The 19,075-nt window shown below is 48.4% G+C and overlaps 1 protein-coding gene across 1 annotated transcript in view; it reads left to right on the forward strand.

Moving 5' to 3' along the window:
* Positions 1-19,075, forward strand: part of LOC139705065 (cytochrome P450 2D17-like) — a 76,948-nt gene that overhangs the window by 652 nt on the left and 57,221 nt on the right. Inside the window, exons 3-8 of the mRNA XM_071609263.1 lie at positions 202-313; positions 628-741; positions 842-988; positions 1,415-1,591; positions 11,830-11,836; positions 12,217-12,372. Of these exons, the coding sequence (XP_071465364.1) occupies positions 202-313; positions 628-741; positions 842-988; positions 1,415-1,591; positions 11,830-11,836; positions 12,217-12,372 (713 nt within the window). The remainder of the gene's footprint in view (positions 1-201; positions 314-627; positions 742-841; positions 989-1,414; positions 1,592-11,829; positions 11,837-12,216; positions 12,373-19,075) is intronic.

Genomic DNA, 19,075 nt, shown 5'->3' on the forward strand with positions numbered 1-19,075 from the left:
TAACAGGTGTGACCCACCAGCATCAGGACACCAGATCTTGGGCAGGGGAGGCAGCTCAGTGGTAGAGTGCTTGCCTAGGATGGCTAAGGTCCCAAGTTGATCCCCATAACTCAAAAAAAAAGACACCAGGAGTCTTCCTTGCCCTGTTTGACCTGAGTTCTCCAAGACTTGCCCAGTGATCTGGGCCCTGCATTTTGGCAGGGACCTCAGTTTGATGGGCACCCTGACCTTTTGCCTAGAGCTATGGCACCAGTTTGGGGATGTGTTCAGCTTGCAGCTAGCCTGGAAGCCCGGCGTCCTGGTCAACGGACTGGTAGCTGTATACGAGTGCTGAAATGCAGCAAGTATACTGTTGACCACCCACCAATGCCCACCTACCAGCACCTGGGCCTTAGGCCACAGTCCAAAGGCAAATGGCGAAGAGGGTGAGGCAGGGCCTGATGGGGTGGCAATGTCGTTAAGGCCTGGGAGCAAAACCTGGAAAAGAAGGCTGTGCAGATCATGGTCAAAGTCTGTGGGCAGGCAGAGGTGGGCAGGTACCCATGAGAGGAGTGCAATGGCAGGGGCAGTGCCAAGGGCACAGCCAGCTGCTCTTGGATAGGTGCACATACCCGCCCATTCCCACAGGTGGTCCTGGCAACTTATGGACCTGCCTGGCGCAAGCAGCAGCACTTCTCCATGTCCACCATGCACAACTTCGGCCTGGGCAAGAAGTCCCTGGAGCAATGGGTGATCGAGGAGGTGCCTCTGTACAGCCTTTGCCAACAAGGTGATGGGCTGAGGATGAGATGGGCAGGGGCCACACTCTGACTGGCTGCCCCCTCCCAGGATGCCCATTTAGCCCAGGACCCTGCTGAACAGAGCAGTGTGCAATGTGATCTCCTCCCTCATCTACGCCCACCACTTTGAGAATCATGACCAGCGCTTGGCCAAGATACTGGGCCTTCTGGAGGACACCCTGAAGCAGGAGTCTGGCTTTATGCCAGAGGTGCTGGGCTCAGGGGAGTCTGTTCAGGGACACCTTCATGCCGTTGGGCCTCCAAGGAGGAAGATTAGCATGCAGGGATGATGGGAAAGGGCATTCTGGAGAGGACACTGTAAGAGGGAAGGCCTGGAGGTGAGCACATCTCAAACAGTAGCAGGACAGGTGGGCCAGGGTCAGAGGGCTCCAGGAGAGAAAAATGAGCCCGTGCCCGCTGTCCAGCTAGCACACAAGCTGGAGATTCCCATGGTGGGCTGCTCCTTCCGGCAGCCCAGGCCAGCAGGGAGCTTGGAGGCTGGCTCTGGGAAGGGAGCTGGTCACTGGGTGGGACAGGCAGGCCTGGGTCCACCCTGGAGGAGGCTGGGACCTGAGTGTGGTTGAGGAGAGTGAGGAGCACAGGAGGGACCCAGGTCCCCTCTGTGGCTGTCACAGGTGCTGAATGTGGTCCCAGTGCTCCTGCGCATCCCAGGGCTGTCTGGCTGGGTCTTCCCTGCACAGAAGGCCTTCATGGCTATGGTGGATGAGCTGTTGGAGGAGCACAGGATGACCTGGGACCCAGCCCAGCCACCGCGAGACCTGACTGATGCCTTCCTGGCAGAGGTGGGGAAGGTGAGGTGGGGCTGCCTGAGACGGGCTAGGGGACGTGGGCTGAGGGTCCTGTGAGGCCTGAGGCCAGGCAAGGTGGGACCTGTGCATCACCCATTAACCCAGCACCAGGCCTGGGTCATTTGGTAGCTTCCTCTCTCTCTACACCAAATCACCCTCTGCCTGGTATAGGTCAAAGGGAACCCTGGGCAGCTTCAAGGATAAGAACCTGCACGGGACCTTGTCATCTGGCCCTACTATTTTATCAGCAAGGATGCTAGAATCTTCTGGGGCCAAGGGTTACTTCCAAGGGTTCAGTGTGGACCAACTAGAGTCTACCCAGCCTGGTTCAGTGGAGGGGTCCTTATGTCATACCTCCCAGTCCCTGCTCATGGCAGGCATCTCCTCCAGGGGACGATGCTCATCACCAACCTGTCGTCTGTGCTAAAGGATGAGACCGTCTGGGAGAAGCCCCTCCTCTTTCACCCTGGATGCCCAGGGCCACTTTGTGAAGTGGGAGGCCTTCATGCCTTTCTCAGCAGGTGCCTGTGGGGCCTCCCTGTCCCTCCCCAGGGCTCCTTGGAGGGGTGGAGGCCAGGGACAGGCTGACTGAGCCCAAGTCCCCCTCACAGGCCACCGTCCATGCCTCGGGGAGCCCCTGGCCCGCATGGAGCTCTTCCTCTTCTTCACCTGCCTCCTGCAGCGCTTTAGCTTCTCAGTGCCCCCTGGACAAGCCCGGCCCAGTGACTGTGGTGTCTTTGCCTTCATTGTTGCCCCATCTCCCTACCAACTCTGTGCTGTGCTCTACTAGAAGGGGCACCAATTCCCCAACCTGCCTCCAATTGGAACCCTGATATACAATAAGCCTGTCTTGTGGCTGCCACTTGATTTCTTGGTCCAATCTTGACCCCTGACAAGCTCCTGTGTATGATGGAATCATCCACATCTTTTATGACTGGTTTATTTCCCCAAAGGTAATGTACTCAAGGTTTGTCCATGCCATAGCAGGCACCAGGGCTTCCTTCCTTTTTAAGCAGAATAACATTTCTTTGCACAGTAGTCCCTCTGTATCCCTGTTCCTCTTTCCTTGGTTTCATATAAGAATGGACAACCACAGTCCAAAAAGTCATATGTGGAAAATTCCAGTAATAAACAATTTGTGAATTTTAAATTGGATGCCATTCTGAAGAGATCAATGAAATCTCCTGACTTCTCCCTTCATCCTGCTCATTACAGACATGAATGATGCTTTTGCCCAGAGCTAGTATTTGCTACTAGCCCATTAGTCACTTTGTAGCGGTCTTGGTGATCAGCTCAACTGTAGGACACTCCAGTGCTTGTCTTCAAGTAAAAAGGTCAATAATAGCCTAATGCCACATCACAACACAACTGTCACTTCATTTCACCACCCAGGTGGCACAGCACCTCACACCATTGTAAGAGTTAAAGGACACGTGAGGTATAATAAGATGTTCTGACAGAAAGGGACCACGTTCCAATAGCTTTCATTTCCTGGTGTGTAGTTGTTAATAGTTCTCTTATCAGTTTTTGTTATTAACTACTTCTAATTTATAAATTAGCTTGCATCACTTCATCTTATCACCTGGGTATTAAGGTACAGGTATTACTCTCCCACTGTAGAATAAGGGTGAAGGGCAGGTGCGGACAGTGAGATACTTGGCAGGAGACCAAGCCCACAGACCCTCACTGCAGGGCGCTGCTGGCCAGCTCCAGGGTCAGCCGTGTTATCGTCCCTGCAGTGCCCAGGCTACAAATTAACCCTCCTGGTGGGCACGAGTGGGTAGGGACAGCAGCACAGTGTGCAGCGTGGCTCGTGCGCAGCTTCAGGCATCCCCTGGGGCCCTGGGGTGGGTCTCTGTGGATAAGGGCTCCTGTCCCCTGCTTTCCTGACCCACTCACCTGCCAGAGGACACTGGCCTCCACCTGCAGCCGTGACCGTGGGGGTACAGCGGTGTCTGTGAGACCCTCCTCCAACTCCTGTGGACATAGGCTCAGAAGTGGAATTCTGGCTCGCGGTGCAAGTCTCTTTCCATCTTTGAGGCCCACTGTGCTGTTTCCCGCGGTGGCTCCACCATTGAGGTTCCCGCCCAGAGCACAGGGCTCCACGCCCTGCCCAAGCTGGCAGCCCTTGTTTTCTGTGGTTGGTTCCTCCCCCTCCTCCCTGCCTTTCTTCCTCTCTTGCTGTACTGGGGCTGAGCCCAGGGGCTTGTGCCTTCTAGGACAAGAGCTCTGCCTCTGAGCCACCTGCCCAGCCGTTTCTGATTTACTGAGACAGGGCCTTGCTAAGTTGCTGAGGCTGGTCTTGAACTTGTGATCCTCCTGCCTCAGCCTCCTGGGTAGCTGGGAAGACCAGCGTGGCCCCCATGCCAGCTGGTGCTTGTCCTCTGGTAGGAGGCGTCCTGGTGGGTGAGGGGTGGTCTGTTCTCCACGGGCGCAGGGCCTTGCTCTAGTTAGAGGTGCTTCTTGTGGTCATCTTCTCCCACTCTGTGTGGCCTTCTCCCTCTGTGGAGAGCGGCCTCCCATGCCCAAAGGGTTCAATTTTCATGAAGTCCAATTTGTCCTCGTGGTTTTTGAGCTCATACGTGGGGACTTTGATCGAATGTTAATTTTGCATATGTGCCGGCTGAGGGTGGCTGCACTCCTGTGCGTGTGGACGTGCAGTTTTCCCAGCACCGTTTCTGGAGGGGGCTGTGCTTTCCCGTGGAATGGTGTCGGCACCGTTGTTGGAAATCATTTGACCACATGGAGTGAAAGGGTTAATGTGGGGAATGTTCTGAGGCCTGTATTGTCAGGCGATTCCTTGTTTGCAGAACCACAGGGCTTACCTGCATACACCCAGGTGCAGTCCCCTACACACCTGGGCCTGGTGGTAGCGCCTCCTCCTCCTCCTAGGCCACGCCTGTGTGCAGGTCACTGTACTGAAAGGTGGAGGCAGTTGTGCTCAATGTTGAGTTCAATGTGACCAGGTGATAGGAGCATTTTAGGTTCATGTATATTGGTGGAGCGTCATTATATGTCCACACTTGTCACGTGACTGTCCAGAAAGATTTATTTCCAGGAATCTCATTTGTTGTGTTTGTCTTTCCTCCTGCCAGTACCACACGGATTTGATTACTTCAGCTGTGTACAGATGGTCCCAAAAAATGGTTTGAGAAACCATTTTTCCCTTTATGGCTGTCCAGTAACTATAGGCATTCCGAATAATCTGTGCCTCAAATTTTGAATTTAATCTTTTTTTTTCCTTGTGATGCTGGGGATCCATCCCAAGACCTCATGCAAGCTGGGCAAGTGCTCTCTGACTGAACCGAAGCCCCAGCCCTGAATGTTAATCTGTTGATATGCAAGTATCAATCCATGAACAATAAAGTATTTCTTTTCATTTATTAATTCTTCTTTGATTTCTCTATTTTATTTATTCAATATTTATTTATGTCTTCTCTACCTTTCTTTGCAATTTTTTCTAGTTTTTGCTATATACATCTTGGACTTCCTTGGATTACTGATTTCCTTCATTTATTTTATTTTACTTGATAGTATTTTAGATAAAATTATAATTTCATTCTCAGGTAATTTGCACAGCTGATTTGTGCATGCTGACTTTGTATCCTCTACTTTGCTGAATTTTCCCCAAACTTTTGACAGTGTTTTTTGGAAACTTTCATTTTTTTCTGCACATAAAGTTCAATTGTCGCTCAATGTAACATTGAAGATTGCTTTGTTTCCGGTCATCACTAAAATCAAGATAATGAAGGGTTAAAATTCTACTGTCATGTATGTTCTGAAAAACTCACAACATGAAATACTCTTATTTTATTTGAACCTGATGGCACCAGACTTTAGGTCCCTGAAGGTCAAAACTCCTGGACTCCTGGCTCTGGGAGTCAGGCCGGCAGGGAGGAGAGAGCAGCTTCTGAGCCAGCTGCAGGGGTCCCACACCCTCCACCTGCCCTGTGTCCTTCACTACCTGAGCTAAAAAAGAAATTTGTATGTACAGGTTTTTCTGCTTTAAAGGTTCTCACCTGTCAGACATGGTTTTGGTAATTCTTTCTTGTTTATCTTTTACTGGCCCTTTAGCATGAGGGCCATGTTACATTGATCTTATCAGTAGTCTCTTGTTGAGAGCCACAGCCTAAGGGGCCCCAGCAAACTTTCAGACTGCCAGCTGATGATTGGCTCACAGCGGCCCCAGCAACTTCTAGCTGATTGGCTCCTCTGCGGTGATGCTCATTGGGCTGTTTCCCCGCCCTTTCAGACTATGAAGCTGCTCACTGGGGGACTTTTTTTGGCTCCGCCCACGCGACCCAGCCAATCGGCCTCAAGAGCAGGAGGAGTGGGGGAGGTTGAGAGGCTTGTGGGAAGCCGGTGGTGGCAGTTGGGCTCTGAAGGTTTTTCCTGAGGAGCTGTTTTGTTTGGCGTGTGTGGTTCTAAAAATAAAGTTCGTTTCTTTTGACAAGTGGCTCCTGAATTGTGCCCAGCCAGACTGCGGCAGTCTCTTAAAATCTTGGGCCACCTATAGGTATGGGCCTGTTTAAGATGCTTCACTATCACTATCTGGTCTTTAAATGGTTTTGCAGGTAATTATACAATCTTACAATTAAAAATTAATCTGTCAGAGGTAAAATATATGAAAGAGATTCTGTATGTATGGACATTTATTCAATGATATGATTAGGAGTCTGAACAGTCAGGCACTGAGTTAAAGGTGCCCAAAGGCACGGCCTCTAACAGGCAAGGGTAACAGGACACCAGAAGAAAAGGTCTAAAACTAAAAGAGATAAAAGGTTGTAGGTATGCAAACATATTTTAATATGAAAAATTTAAAGGTCTAAAAAGGTTTCTAAATGAAAAAAAAATTTTGTCTGGTAAATTAATATTCTTTTGCTAAAACCTAAGATGAAAGAAGACAAAACTGTAATGTTTTGAACAACCAATAAAAAAATAAAAAATAAATTAAAAAAAATAAAAAAATAAAATAAAATTAGCATAAAAAAAGAAGACAAAACTAAGGATATAAACGAACTACAAATGTTTTATTAAGTCACAGGAGGTTTGCAAGGCTGAATCTCAAAAAGTCTGTTTGTGATTGGATCGGTTCCCTGACCAGGAACCGAGAGCAAGATAATGTTCCGTAACCCTTCCCTTCCTCCACGGTCAGTTAAACAGCTGATGAGGCCAGGAAAGTGACTGTCCAGCACCCCCAAGGTCCTCTGAAACTCCTGCATGCTACCACTCAATCTCTAAACTCACTGCTTTCCCAACCCGTACCCTTTGCTCTCCACTTTATAAGGAAGAAATTTGGTGTGGGGGAGAGGCAGACACCCAGGATAATTGAATCTGGCCAGCCAGGGTCACTCTCTGGTGCTGTGTGAGGTCTTGGGACTAAAGCCTAACCCCAACAGCCCTCAGGGGTACCGAGTATCAACTGCTGTTTGGGAGAATTTTGGTGCTTGGCACGAGGAAGGCTCAAGGTGACAGAGGGCATCTGGCTGGGGCAACTCCCTAGGGTTGCCAGCAGACTTTGGCCTGAAACCTGACTCCGACAGCCCCCGGGGCACAGATATCAAGGACATGCTAAACTTCCACTATGCTTGGACAGCAAAGGGCTTTATAGCAAGCCCTCTGAGGGCATGAAAAGAGACCTACTTCTTCCCTTACCAACCTTCCCTCCCACACTCAGCCGACTTCACACATCCAGGAAGAGACCTGGGCTGGTTTGTGAAGTTTACATTTGTCGGGGGGTCTTTTATTAGCACAGTTATTTGAAACTTGGTGTACTGACAGGAAGTAAAGTCTAAAACATTGGTTCACTCTTATCCATCGAGATAATTTTCTTGTATTTGTATTTGTTAGGTTTCATTAGTTGAGGAACCTAAGTCTTAAAAAATTAGGCTTTGCATCTGTTTGAAAGTCTTAAATGATTACTTTATAATTGGTTGTCATTTAAATTATAACAATACATACCCCAAACATAAGTGACTAGGTGTATGTATACATATCTGTCTAAGCCTTATCTAAATGTTATTTAAAAGTTTATAAAATCAAAGTTTATATAAGCTTACCGGCAAGTTAACCAATAACTGCTCTCTCTTTTCTACAGGGCCATAGAAGGGTCACACTGTTATTTAAAGATCTGTCTTATGTCTGTTTACTGTAAGTCAATTTCTGATCATTAACACTGTGTCCTAAATGTATAAGAGATTTAAGGCTATCCTTTAATTTTATTAACCCATACAGACATATGATTATTGTTACCATACACCCTGCATTCTAAATTTTCTCAGATTTCTATAGAAATAACAAATTGGGTTGATATTTCCTCATGTCACTTAATGTTTCATAGCTGGATAAAGTAACCAGTTGTCAGCAAGTTATATATGCAATTTTGTGTTACCTGTCACACTGAAATTGAAATTTGAATACATTTTTAAAAGATAATAAGGAGAACCTAATCTATTTAAAGGTAATATTGTAAAACATGAAAATACATTGCCCCTTATCCACACAGAAGAACGATACATGCTCTCTCAGCCTTTCTCTGACTCATGTTCTAAATGTAATATTATGTTAACTATGTTCATATAGACTCAAGAAATATTATATGCAAACTTTGTAAAATGACATTTAGAAAGAAACAAGGATTAATTTTGAAGCTAAAACACTTTTCCTAAAATTTGCCAAGATCCCCACCTCACCTCAATTCAGATTCCCTCACGATACTCCATGTTAAGATAATCTCAAAGTAGATAGACCTAAGCTCATTTAAAGTTATGTTCTGAAGATTGATACTTGTTATAAAGATTACTATAATCTCAAACAGGATTATAATGTACAAGGCAGCCAAAATTCAAGCTAGCTATTACACAATCTGAACATATTTTTACTCTTGTTAATTTCATTTTGTGTTTTCCTTGTGAACTTTATAACTGTTGCCTGTTAATGTTTTGCAGAGGTACTGCTTCAAGAACACCGAACCTGAGTTAGTTTAAGATATATCACCTACTAAACAAATAGAATATAAGGCTAACTTCCAGTACAGATACAGACCCAAATTATTTAATTAAGGGGTAAAAGACTATAAGGTTATTTTTAAAATATTTGTTTTTTAGTTGTAGTTGGACACAATGCCTTTATTTTTATTTATTTATTTTTATGTGGTGCTGAGGGTCGAACCCAGGGCCTCACACATGCTAGGCAAGCGCTCTACCGCTGAGCCACCATCCCAGCCCGAGACTATAAGGTTATTGACATTAAAGTTAAAGCCCAATGCTCTTACTTTAAGAATGGTAAGACTGGCTTGATGGATGTTTAACACCAAGGCTTAAAGATTAAAGTTAGGAAAAGGGGAACCAAGAAAACCAATATTGGGCTCTTGCCCTCTGAGTCAGCCTAAACCCAGGGAATGAGAGTGCTTCTCTAAGGGGCTCTACAACTCTGGGCCACATGACCTCCCAATCAGGGAGATTAATGAGACCACTGGAGAACAGAAAGCCAATCCATGCACCTGCTACAAAGAGGAGGGTCATTGGAGAAAGGAAACATCCCTGGTGCTTCCAAGGGAATCCATTTGGTCAGCGAGACCTTGACCCATCCTAGCGTAAATGGCACTAGTAGAGCTAAGAAGCTACGCTCAAGTTTCTCAAGAGTGACCTCTATGGAAACTCAGCTGACTCTATCAGCAGGGAGGAACAAGGTCAATTTTTAACCAACTTGGTCTTAAACACCTGGCAGGAGAGTAAAACACAGGCACACATGGGCATTTTAAAAGAAAACAATAATTCTTTTAAATAAAACTTAAGAGGTACACTTATGTCAGTGCCATGCCCTCATGGCCTCTAACTTCTCAGGATTTTTATCCTTTGCAAAACTCATAAATTGGCCCCTATACCTTAATTTTCTTTACTTCCCAAACAGACGTTTAACCCCACAACCAAAGTCTATCCATTCCAATAACAACACACACCCGACCTAGAAGAGCCCTCAAGTTATTCCCTTACTCATAGGGCTAAAAACACCCACCAGGGCTAATACAAGAGCAACAGAATTAGAAACCTCTATTCATGATAAAAATAGATGGCACCAGTTATTACAGATACCCAATAGGGCACTGACTTAGTGCTGACTTTACATAATCAGGTGGGCTTCCTGGTGGCTATGGCCCTTCAAAATCCACAGGCGCTTGACCTTATGCTGGGGAAAAAAAGGAGGCCTATGTGTCTTTCTCCAGGAGGAATGCTGTTTTTATGTCAAAGAATCCAACATAGTTAGGGACACAGTCGAAGAACTTAAAAAAAACAAAAAAACTGGCCACAAAAATAGCTAAAAGAGACCACTCTTGTTTGGGTATGGGCCTCCTAGGGTGCTTCTGGCCCTGGATAGCCCCCCTCACTGGGCATTTTCTAATGATTCTCGTAGTCCTTGCATCCTCAACTGTCTCCAGAATTTCCTGATGGACCAGATAAAGATTTTCACCAAACAGATGGTCAACCAAATGGTTTTGGGTAACTACACGAGAGTCCATCCTGAGAGACTCCCAGAAGGTTACAGAACAATCACACCTGGAAAGTCTAAAAATCCCTAAACCCCAAGGCCCCCACACCTTTTGCCCAGAGACCACTGCACTGCCCCTTCCCAGCAGGATGTAGTTATAGAAGACTGACCTCCAGCCTTCTATCATAATAAAACACAGAGCGGGGAATGATGGGATATCCTAGACATTAGTAACTCCACATTGGCTTTGGCCTCCATCTTGACTCGAAACTGAAACTTATCAACTTCCAAGGAAAAGAAACTTAAGATACCCTGTTCCCATAACTGTTAGGTCGGTGGTGGTGACTTGGTGGTGACTTACTGGCAACTTAGAACAAAGCAGCCCGCGCCGGAAAAGAACATCAATCAGATGCCGGCGGAAATACTTGTCAATCAGCCAGATCTCCTGACTAACGTCTGTCAATCAGCAGGACCCCCTGGCCAATCCTGGAGTTCAGCCAACTCCCCTGACCAACTCCAAGGGGGCAAGGGACCCTAAGAACACCTTTTCCTGTCCCGAGCCCTTCCCTTCCAGCTGTAAGCCCCATAAAAGTCCAGTCCGGTCGAGCTTCCATGTGGTTTCTCCTCAGACCCTTCCCCTGTCCCCTCTGTGGGTCTGATTGAGTTCCGCCCTGGAGTGAGATCTCAATAAAGCCTGTCCAGAGGCCCTTTTAAATCTGCCTCCTTTGACCGCTGCCTGCCCCGCCTGATCTGACAATAACCACCGCTCCTTCCAAGGTCCCTAAGTACAAAATTCTGTTATTGCCTAGCCCCCTGCATTCAAGGTCATTTCTAGCTGCTACACTCCAGGCCATGTCCGGCTTGCTTTTATTGAAAGGAAAGTGACCACGGTACTTGGAGCCACCAAGAGATCTTTATTGCAGCAGTGCAAAAGAGGAGAAAAGAGAGAGAAAGAGAGCAGGGAAAGAGAGGAGAGAGAGAGAGAGAGGGAACACAAGAGAAAAAAGAGAGCAAGAGAGAGGGTGAGAGGGAGAGAGAATGAAAGCAAGAGAAGAAAGAGAGAGCAAGAGAGGGGGTCCTGGCAGGAGGGAGTTTTTATAGCCAAAATCTGATGGGATTTCTGGGTCTGCAAGCTTCCTTGTTGGCGTACAGTGATTGGATCATACAGTAGTTGCTAAGGGTGTCATCCTCTGCCTTCAGGCAGATGGCACAGGGGTCAGAAGTGGGTTTCTGTTGCACCCGAAGGGTGAGGGTCGAGTGTTCAGCCTTGAGTGGGATTGAGTGTTCAGACTTGATGCAAACAGGTGATAAAGGACCAGACAGTGGGGTTTGAGTGCCTGGGTTATCCTGCAGCTAACATTCATTCAGCCTGCCCTGCAGACAACTTAGTTCACCCTGCCCTGCACCTAACACTTACTCCTTGTTAAAGGACATTAAAAACCCTATTAAGATAACTCTGTCTGCTGTGCCACTCAACTGGGCAGCCTGGCAGGCTTTTCCTGTCAATAAGCTTTGTTTTCGGAACACGAGAGTTTGTCTCTGGAGATTTCTTTGCGCATTCTGTCTTAACAAGGCCCACTAATAATGAACTCCCTCAGTGTTTATCTGGAAATGTCTTTATTTCATCTTCTTTTGTAATGGACGGTTTTGTCACATACTCCGGTTGACAGTCTATTTTCTTTCAGGCTTGTAACCTGTGATTGTGTGTCTTTGGGTCTGGCGACCTCTGATGAAAAACTGTGGCTCTCATTTAGGTTTCTGGTATGTGATGAGCTGCGTCTTCATGGCTTTTCAACTTGTCCCCTTAATACCAGCTGTGGGCATAGTGCCACTGAGGGGGCCTTGTCCTACGAAGAGCCCAGGAACACCTGTGCACATAGGCATAGTACCAGTCCTGTGGCCTCTGGTAGAAGAGTTGGCCACCAAGTCCTAGAGGTAACTAGGTGCACAGATTGGACGACAAGTACCAGGGGTCCGTAGCCAGAGCGTGGAAGCCTCTGGGCACAAGGGTGGTCTCCAAGTCCCTGGGACCTCTGAACTCCACATGGACTACAAGTCCCAGGGTAAACTGGGGCAGGGGCGGGGTAACGGGAAGACTACGAGTCCCAGAAGCCTCTGGGCGGGGGCGGGGCAATGAGCAGACTACGAGTCCCAGAGGCCTCTGGGAGGGAGCGGGGTCAACGAGGGCCAGAAGCACCTCAGGCCTGTGAGCAGGCGGAGGTTTTCGCACCCTCGCGTCGCTTGCTCTCTGCCAGCTGCACCCGTCGCCGCCAGCCCAGGCCGCCCGTCTCCTGCAGGTATGGGGAGCTGCTCTCGGATGAAGCAGCGAGGCGCAGCCCGGGACGCTCCAGGGCAAGACCTCCGCTGCGGCGGGCGGGCGAGGGGCGCGGCCTGTGTGACTCTCCCCCACCAAGCTGCGCGCTCCTGCCGATCCAGCTGGCCAGAGGAGCGAGTGGGAGCAGGAGGCGGTAGCCAGGTCTCCTGTGTCACGCCGTGGCTGTCTCGTGTTTGCTGTCAGGGTCGGAGGACCCGCGTTGGCACCCATAGAGCAGAAGGCTGAGAGTCATGGCCCACCTGGTTGCCCAGGCCTCGTAGTTCGTGCGTCCCCTCTGTCCCTGCGGCCCCGGGCCTCGGGGACCCGCGCCTGACTCTGCCTGACCTCCTCTGCACAGTGCACGCGGCTTATCACCTGCTCTTCCCCGTCAGAGTGTGTGGAATGTTCCCAGCCCCGGCCTCCAGCTCTGCAGCCCCCGCAGCCAACTGTGTTGCGGCCTCTCCGCGCGCCCCGAGTGCCGCATATTCAATGTTCAGTGTTTTATGGCCTCTGTCCCCAGAATATCAACCTTATTAGGACTGAAGTTCCCCATCATCAGCGCCTAGGACGGTGCCTGACACACAGCAGCAGCGTGGTATTTATTGGTTGAAGGAATCCGTGGGCTGTGATGCAGTGAGGACAAGTCTCTCTGTGGCTCTGTGTTTCCAGTATGTGATGCCCCGGGTCTCTGGGGGTGTCTTTGGGTTTAGCTGCTTTGATTTCACAGAGCTTCTTTCGTGTGTTTCTGTTTTGGGCCAGATTGCTGAACAAATGTTCAGCATTTTTTCTTCATATCCTTGTTCCTGTTCTCTCTTCCTCTGAGTCCACTGTGGTGCTTGTACTGGAAGCCTGAGGGCCTTCCGGTCTACTTAGGTTTTCATTTTGCTCCTCATACTGGATGGCTTCAGGGTCTTACCTTGAATTCATTGATCCCTTCTTGTGCCTGGTCAGAGAAGGTTTGTTATGGAGTCCGTGGTTGTGTAGCCCCTCCCCACAAGTGCATCCGTGGACTGTTTGGAGGTAGGGCCTTTACAGAGACAGTTCATGTAAACAAGGACATACAAGAGGGGCCAGATCCACTAGGATTAGCTTCTAAGGAGAGACAGCAGAGCTGGACCCGCACCCACCCTGCATTCTTTGCCATATTACAACACAACAGGAAGGCAGCTGACTGTGAGCCAGGAAGAGAGACCCTATCAGAAACGTCCCCTGCTGAAGCTTGATCTGGGACTTTTAGCCTCTGGAATTGTGACAAAGTACATTCATGTTCTTTAAGCCACCAGTCTGTGGTGTTTAGATGTGGGCAGCCTGGCAGATGCCCACACTGCAGTGGAACCCATTGACTGGGTTTTGGTTTCCTTCACTGTACTTTTCAGGTCCATAATTTCTTTATTTTATTTTAATTTTTTAGTTGTAGAGGGACACAAGACTTTTTTTAAGTTTTTATGTGGTGCTGAGGATCAGACCCAGTTTCCGCACAGCTGTCAGCTACGTATTTTCTGTTTGGTTCTTTACATGTTTTCCTTGGTGGCATTTTCTGTTTTCTCCTACATTACCCTGCCTCCGTTTCCCTTCAGTCCTTTGTCCTTGGATTCTTTTAACACTTACATTCTTGTGAAAAATTCCAGTGTCTAGATTTCTGCAGGGATGGTTTCCATCACATTTTTTCCCCTCTGTGAACCAGCCATACTTTCCTGTTTCTTTCTGTTTTGTGATTCCACCCCCGCCTGGGCATTGGGAGGGCTTTGCCCTGACAACTCTGGAAATAAAATTCTTACCTTCCCCAGAAATTGCTCATTTTTATATCAAGGCTGGAGCTGACCGTGTGCGACCTTTTCTCTCCCAGTGCTGAGCATCGTACCCAGGGCGCCAGGCGTGCCTCCCCACAGACAGCACCCCACCCCACATTCAGGACTTGGTGAAAACTACTTCTGCAGAGCATGTATTCCTTGTTGACTGAGGTTGCTGAGTTTTCTGCTCCACTGTCCCTGAGTTCAGTCAGTGAACTGTAGATGATTCTTTTTCTTTTGAGGTTTATATTTTATAGGAAATGGAAGCATTTCCTTTGTAAACTGTAATTCCGGATAAGGGAAGCAGTACAAATGCTGATTTCACAGTGACAGGAGGGGACCCTCGCCACTGTTTCCTTAAACAATGATTCTGATATTTAAAGGGGCAAAGCAAACCCCATACAGTTTCTTCGTGTTGCAGATGTGGATTCAAAGTAAAAATTCTTTCTCAAAACTCCCAAGTTCTCCCACTTTGTTGGCAGCCTCGCTCTCCAGGAGCTGTGGCCTCTGAGCACGACCATGGGCACCCAGAGCGTCTGCGTCAGGAAGAGGCCGCCATCCACAGCAAGCAGAGCTGCTCGAATACTTCCAGGCTCAGCGGCTGGGCCTCCTTTTTCTGCTCCGATTATTTTACAGACGTTTGCTGGGGGTGTGTCACTCCCCTCTTCAGGGTATCAGTGCTTCATGAAAACTGGGAGCCCATCTCAGAGCAGGACCAAGTGCTTTCCTGTCCACACCCTCAGTGAGGCTGGCAGTGCCGGGCAAGGAGTTGAGAGGAGCTGGGGGAAGGCAGGTCACACTCCTGGCCCCACTGCGGTTGGTGCCGAGGCAGGAGCAGCATAGGAACACCAGCCAGCACCCTGGCCTATCGGGCACCGAGGCCTGCTCCACACACCTTCCCACAAAGATGGCCTTAAACGCCTGGCTCCTAAGAGGGAAAACGAGCTACTACTACCTCTGACTCTCCTGATGGGTGCTACTGGGAAAAAAAAAAAAGTCCTGTGATGCAGTCACTCTGAAAGGTCCCCTCGTAATACTCTTACACCAGCAATTAAATTTCAGTGCAGGTTTTGAAGGATCATGTAAACCATAGCATATGTGTTGGTCATTGTTTTGTTACTGTAATGCAATACCAGAGACAGGCTACTTTTAATCCACATATGCAACATGAAGAAATTGTGGTGGGGTTATGCTTTGCCCTTTTAAATATCAGAATCATTGTTTAAGGAAATAATGCCCTTCATGTCACTATGAAATCAGCATTTGCACTGTTTTATTCAGTTACTGTTCTACAGTTTGGGGAGATGGTTGCATCATCAGCTTGGCTCTTGTAGAACTCATGGTCGATGTCCTCCCAATCTCAGGATCCTGTGCAGGAGCAAAAGATGACAGACCAGATAGGAAGACACTAACGCTATTGAAAGCCCACAGGACAGAGACCTGAGTGATACCGGACAGGGTTCCACTGGTCCTCTCCCATTGGTCAGTGCCTAATTCCCCAACACAATGTGTGACGAGGTATAGAGAATTGCCAGTCAGGGAAGCTCAATGGACCCCTGGTGTCCAGGGATTGTAGTGGGGTTTGGTCTTACATGCCTGGAGCACCAGCCTGCCTGACATCAGTCACCCAGCCTCCAGCCCTGCTGGAGGTCACAGGCATCTAGCCACACCAAGGTCCCCACCACATGTCCCACTATTAGCATAAACTGTTGGCATGAACTAAGGCTGAGATACAGAGATGGTTCCGTGGGGCCGAATGTCCCCGGTGCACACATGACGTCCAGGAGCTGCTGAAGTCCAGAATTCAAACACTCCAGAGCTGCTCAGGGGCTGTCTACCCCCAGGGGCTCACTTGGCCTGGACGCCCACACTAGAGGCCAGCTGCCCAGCCAGCGCCATCACCTCTCTGACCAAACTTTATAGGTGACACCACAAAAGGTGGAGAAATCAGGGAGGGAAGAAGAGTTGTGCCCGGATTGACACCCAACAGCGATGCTGCCAGTGTCGTAAATGTCCTCAGGACAGGAGCCCCTGCTCCCAGCTCTACAGGGACCTCCTTCTGGCTTGAGGTGTTGAGTCTGCTGGCCATCTGCGGTCATTCGAGACTGCCCATGGCAGTGAAGGGATGGGCACAGGAATGTGTCCCCTCTGCTGTCAGGAGAGAGAGTGGGGACGAGGCCAGACTGGATTTACCCCTGGAAGAAGGCGGCTGGGGCTCTGGAGGCAGCAACTCACGGGTTTATCGGACCCTTTTTCATGCATGGTTCCAAGTCCTGGGGGTTCTGGAGGCTGGAAATCAGGCCAGAGCTGGTGTGCAGCTGCTGGCCCAGCCGCCAGGCCTTCCTCATTGCCTTTGTCCTGAGAGATGTCTGAAAAGCACAAGCAGGGGCGGTTGGTGGGCTCCTTGATGGGATAAACCTTCTCTCAGGATTTGATGTCCTTGAGCCTTGGGGACCAGCCACTGTGAGGAGAGGCCCATGTGCAGCCAGGAGGGGGGAGGGGCGTGCAGTTCCTGCCAACCCAGGCAGGAGGCAGGAGGGAGGGAAAGCGCATTCAGGAAGGTCAAGGTCTGCCTACCTGGGCTTCTTCCCCATGTAGAGGGAGGTGACTCCAGTACTTCATGCTCCAGGCTCACAGCCTTTAGCAGGATTATTTTTTCCTTTGTCCTTTGCATATAGATAAGTGGCAAATGAAGCCTGGGTGCTCTCCTTGGCCCCCACTGGAGTCCCACTGCCGAGGCCCTGCCCACGTGAGCAAGGCCTCCCCCTGCTCCCCCCCACCCCCTACGCTCGTGCCCAGGCCAGTCTCCCTCCCTGGCTCTCTCCAGCTGATCTGGACCTGCTGGCCACCAGCCCTGCTGTCCCTGAGGCCTCCATGGGGCCAGCGAGGTGGCTTCGCCTCCCTCCTGTGAGTGAGCTGTCCCCAACCTTGACATCCACACCAGATGCTGATGGGGTCTCTCCTGCTGAGCACAGTGTCCGCAGCCAGAGCCTGAGATGCCAGAACTGTGAAGGCAGAGCAGGCTTCTCAGCCGCTGCCCCTGAGGGTGGAAGACAATGAGGAGGTCCTTCAGAAGGAAGGGCATTTCCAATGGAGAATTCCATTATGGTAATTTCAAATTACCTTTATGAATTCAAGGGTTAAGTTTTCTTTTCTTTTTTTAAAATATTTTTTTATTTTTGATGGACATTTTATTTATTTATTTTTATTAATATGCGGTGATGAGAATCAAACCCAGTGTCTCACACGTGCTAGGCAAGCACTCTGCCACTGAGCCCCAGCCCCAGCCCCAAGGATTAAGTTTTCGACACATGGATTTCAAGGAGGCATATTCAAACCACAGTACTATCCCGGAGCATTTATGCTAGAAAAGTGGGGCTTTGGGGAAGCACCTTTTAACCTGTTCTAGTCCTGTCCCAAGTCTCCAGTTCAGCATGGCCTTGACAAAGAGCAGCTGCATCCTCAGTGAGGCCCAGCAGGCACCTGGGAGCCCAGGGGCTTAGTACTGGCAAAGTCTCATCCCCAGGGAACTGTGTGTATTTCACCCATCTGTTGGCTCCCAGGTAGACGCCACCTGCAGGGCTGTATTTGTCTGGAGGCTCCCCTAGTGCCAACTGCCTCTTCCTCAGTCTAGTTTACTGGGAAAAAACCTGAGTCACTGTTGAAAATCAAAGCTGCCTGAGGCTAACAGCTTGGGGCAAATTATACCTGAAGCAAAAGTTTAAAAGAAGTCAGTATGTCAGGTGCCACAATCTGATCCATTCCTGGGGATCTCAGAGGCCAGGCATGTGTGTGGAGCTATGTGCCTGCACAGGAAGACTGGGAGGCCCTAAACTCGTGCCTCTGGATGACCTTGAAGCCCTGTGCAATCAGCAAGTGAAGATTGGGGTCATGCACACCATGACCCTGAGAACACACTGAGTTACCCAAAAGACGGTACAATTGATTGGTTCCAGGAATTAAGTAAATCTCTGACCAGTCATTAGATGAACATTAACGTGAGTAAAGAATTTGTAGGCCATGCTTTGCAAGGACAGAGGTGTTACAAAATTAGTTCAGAAAAGTCACTAAGCAAAATAGCAACTATAACAAGCAACAATAATAAACTCTGCACAAAGAAAATAACCTCATTTATACAAGTGCCATAGAACAGTATTTGAAATGTCCAATTTAAAAAAATATATTTTTAGTTGCAGTTGGACACAATACCTTTATCTTATTTATTTATTTATTTATTTTTAATTTTTTTTCTTCTTATTTATTTTTTTATACAGTGCTGAGGATCGAACCCAAGGCCTCACGTGCGCTAGGTGAACAGTCTACTGCTGAGCCACAATCCCAGTCCTGAAATGTCTAATTTTTAACAAAAAGATTATGATAAAAAAAGATAATATGGCCTATGTATAGGAAAACGAGCCATTAATTATATGCCATTCTTTTTTTAAGATATATTTTTAGTTGTAGATGGGCACAATACCTTTATTTTATTTATTTATTTTATTTTTTAAAGAGAGAGAGAGAATTTTTAATATATTTTTTTTTTTCAGTTTTCGGCGGACACAACATCTTTGTTTGTACGTGGTGCTGAGGATTGAACCCAGGTCGCACGCATGCCAGGCGAGCGCGCTACCGCTAGAGCCACATCCCCAGCCCCATGTTTTATTTATTTTTATGTGAGGCAAGCACTCTACTGTGGTAGTCAAGCCAAAGTGACTCCATTTTGTTCAGCAACTCCATTTAGTGCCAAATAGAAAGGTCATGACTAGGGAAAGTTGTTCTTTTCCTTTTACTTTAGAAACCTTTAAGAACTGGAACTACCTAATGGGGCACTGTTTCTGTAACTAGGGTAACGGGGCTGTGTTTCTGTAACTGGGGTGACTGGGCTGTGATTGGTTA

The sequence above is a fragment of the Marmota flaviventris genome, chromosome 3, assembly GCF_047511675.1.
Source record: "Marmota flaviventris isolate mMarFla1 chromosome 3, mMarFla1.hap1, whole genome shotgun sequence".
In the NCBI taxonomy this organism is placed as follows: domain Eukaryota; kingdom Metazoa; phylum Chordata; class Mammalia; order Rodentia; family Sciuridae; genus Marmota; species Marmota flaviventris.